Genomic DNA, 1,258 nt, shown 5'->3' on the forward strand with positions numbered 1-1,258 from the left:
GACTTCCAACTCATGTTGTTTCTCCCACATCTGCCGCCTATGCTATGTGAGGAGGTCTAGGCATCTGAGTCAGACTAAGAAGGGCTCCTGAACTCAGTAAGCCAGAGGGGAAATTGAGGACAACACCCAGGAGAGGAAAGAGGCTAGGGGCCAGAGGACACAGCCAGATTCCCAGAGAGTAGGTCGAAAGGTACATGGTGTCCCTGGCCCTGAGCTCTCTTGTTGCCTGCAGCCTCCATGGTCCCTAAGCGGAAGGGTGAATTCTCCCAGATGGTGTTCCGGGCCCACTTCACTGGAGCCTGTGTGTCACTGGTGAATGCCTGTGTGGCAGGTGAGTGCAGACCTGGTCCCAGGTCCGTGCTGTGGCCTCTCCTGATGTCCCCAGAAGTGGGTGCTGGAAGGATAGGCCCTGAGCTCCATTTGCTATGTCTTCACAGGGATTCTCTATGTGCCCAGGGGGGCTACGGTGGACTGTGTGTCCCTTCTGAACACCACTCTCAGTAGCACTAGCTTCGAAGTGTACCAGTGCTGCCGTGAGCTCTTCCAGAGGTGAGGGCCAGGGCCATGGTGGGGCCACCCATTGGGACAGGTGCAGAAGGCCTGTGTGCCTGGACGATGGCTTTGGCACCAGGGCAAAGGAAGAAACATACTGATTACTCTGCTGCCACCAGGGAGGAGGAAGTGGAGGCTTGCGAACCAAACCTGGGGAGGAAGGGATGGACCAGAAACATGGCGCAACCTCCCAGGGTTGCATAGTGTGTTCCTGTTGGCAGCCTGTGCTTTCTTTTCAGCACCAGCTCCAATTCCAGTGCCGAGGCTCTGAGCAACTGCTGCCGATTTTACAACCACGCAATCTGTGCATAGCAGGAGAAGAGCAGCTGTCCCCAGCTTCCCAGAGTCACAAGTCTCAGATGCACCTCAGACACAGACGGGGAGATGGAGTGAATGAGTGGAGAGTGAGTGGATTTATAAGGAACTCCTCCCCGACTCCTGGACCTTCTGCTCCCCCATTTTCTACCTCCCCAAATGTGAATTCTCAGGGTCACCTCTACCTCCACCTCGCTGTGTGGGGCCCTCACCCAAACCTCTTCTTCCCTTCACCCCCGACCTTTCGGTCACTTTCTCCACATCATCTGACCTCCCTCCCTGGACTCCAGGGTCTCTGATTTACCCCAATGGGTTGTTCCTCCTGGAGAATCCTCCCTCGACTCTCAGAGACTCTCCCACTGACTCCCTCACAACACTTTCCATACTGGTG

At 55.9% G+C, this 1,258-nt stretch overlaps 1 protein-coding gene across 1 annotated transcript in view; it reads left to right on the plus strand.

Annotated features, from left to right (window-relative positions):
• Window positions 1-864, plus strand: part of LOC102811505 (sodium/nucleoside cotransporter 1-like) — a 165,425-nt gene extending 164,561 nt beyond the window's left edge. Inside the window, exons 10-12 of the mRNA XM_006877847.1 lie at window positions 233-331; window positions 438-549; window positions 792-864. Of these exons, the coding sequence (XP_006877909.1) occupies window positions 233-331; window positions 438-549; window positions 792-864 (284 nt within the window). The remainder of the gene's footprint in view (window positions 1-232; window positions 332-437; window positions 550-791) is intronic.
• The last annotated feature ends 394 nt before the right edge of the window (window positions 865-1,258 follow it).

Source organism: Chrysochloris asiatica, unplaced genomic scaffold (assembly GCF_000296735.1).
Source record: "Chrysochloris asiatica unplaced genomic scaffold, ChrAsi1.0 scaffold00636, whole genome shotgun sequence".
Taxonomy (NCBI): domain Eukaryota; kingdom Metazoa; phylum Chordata; class Mammalia; order Afrosoricida; family Chrysochloridae; genus Chrysochloris; species Chrysochloris asiatica.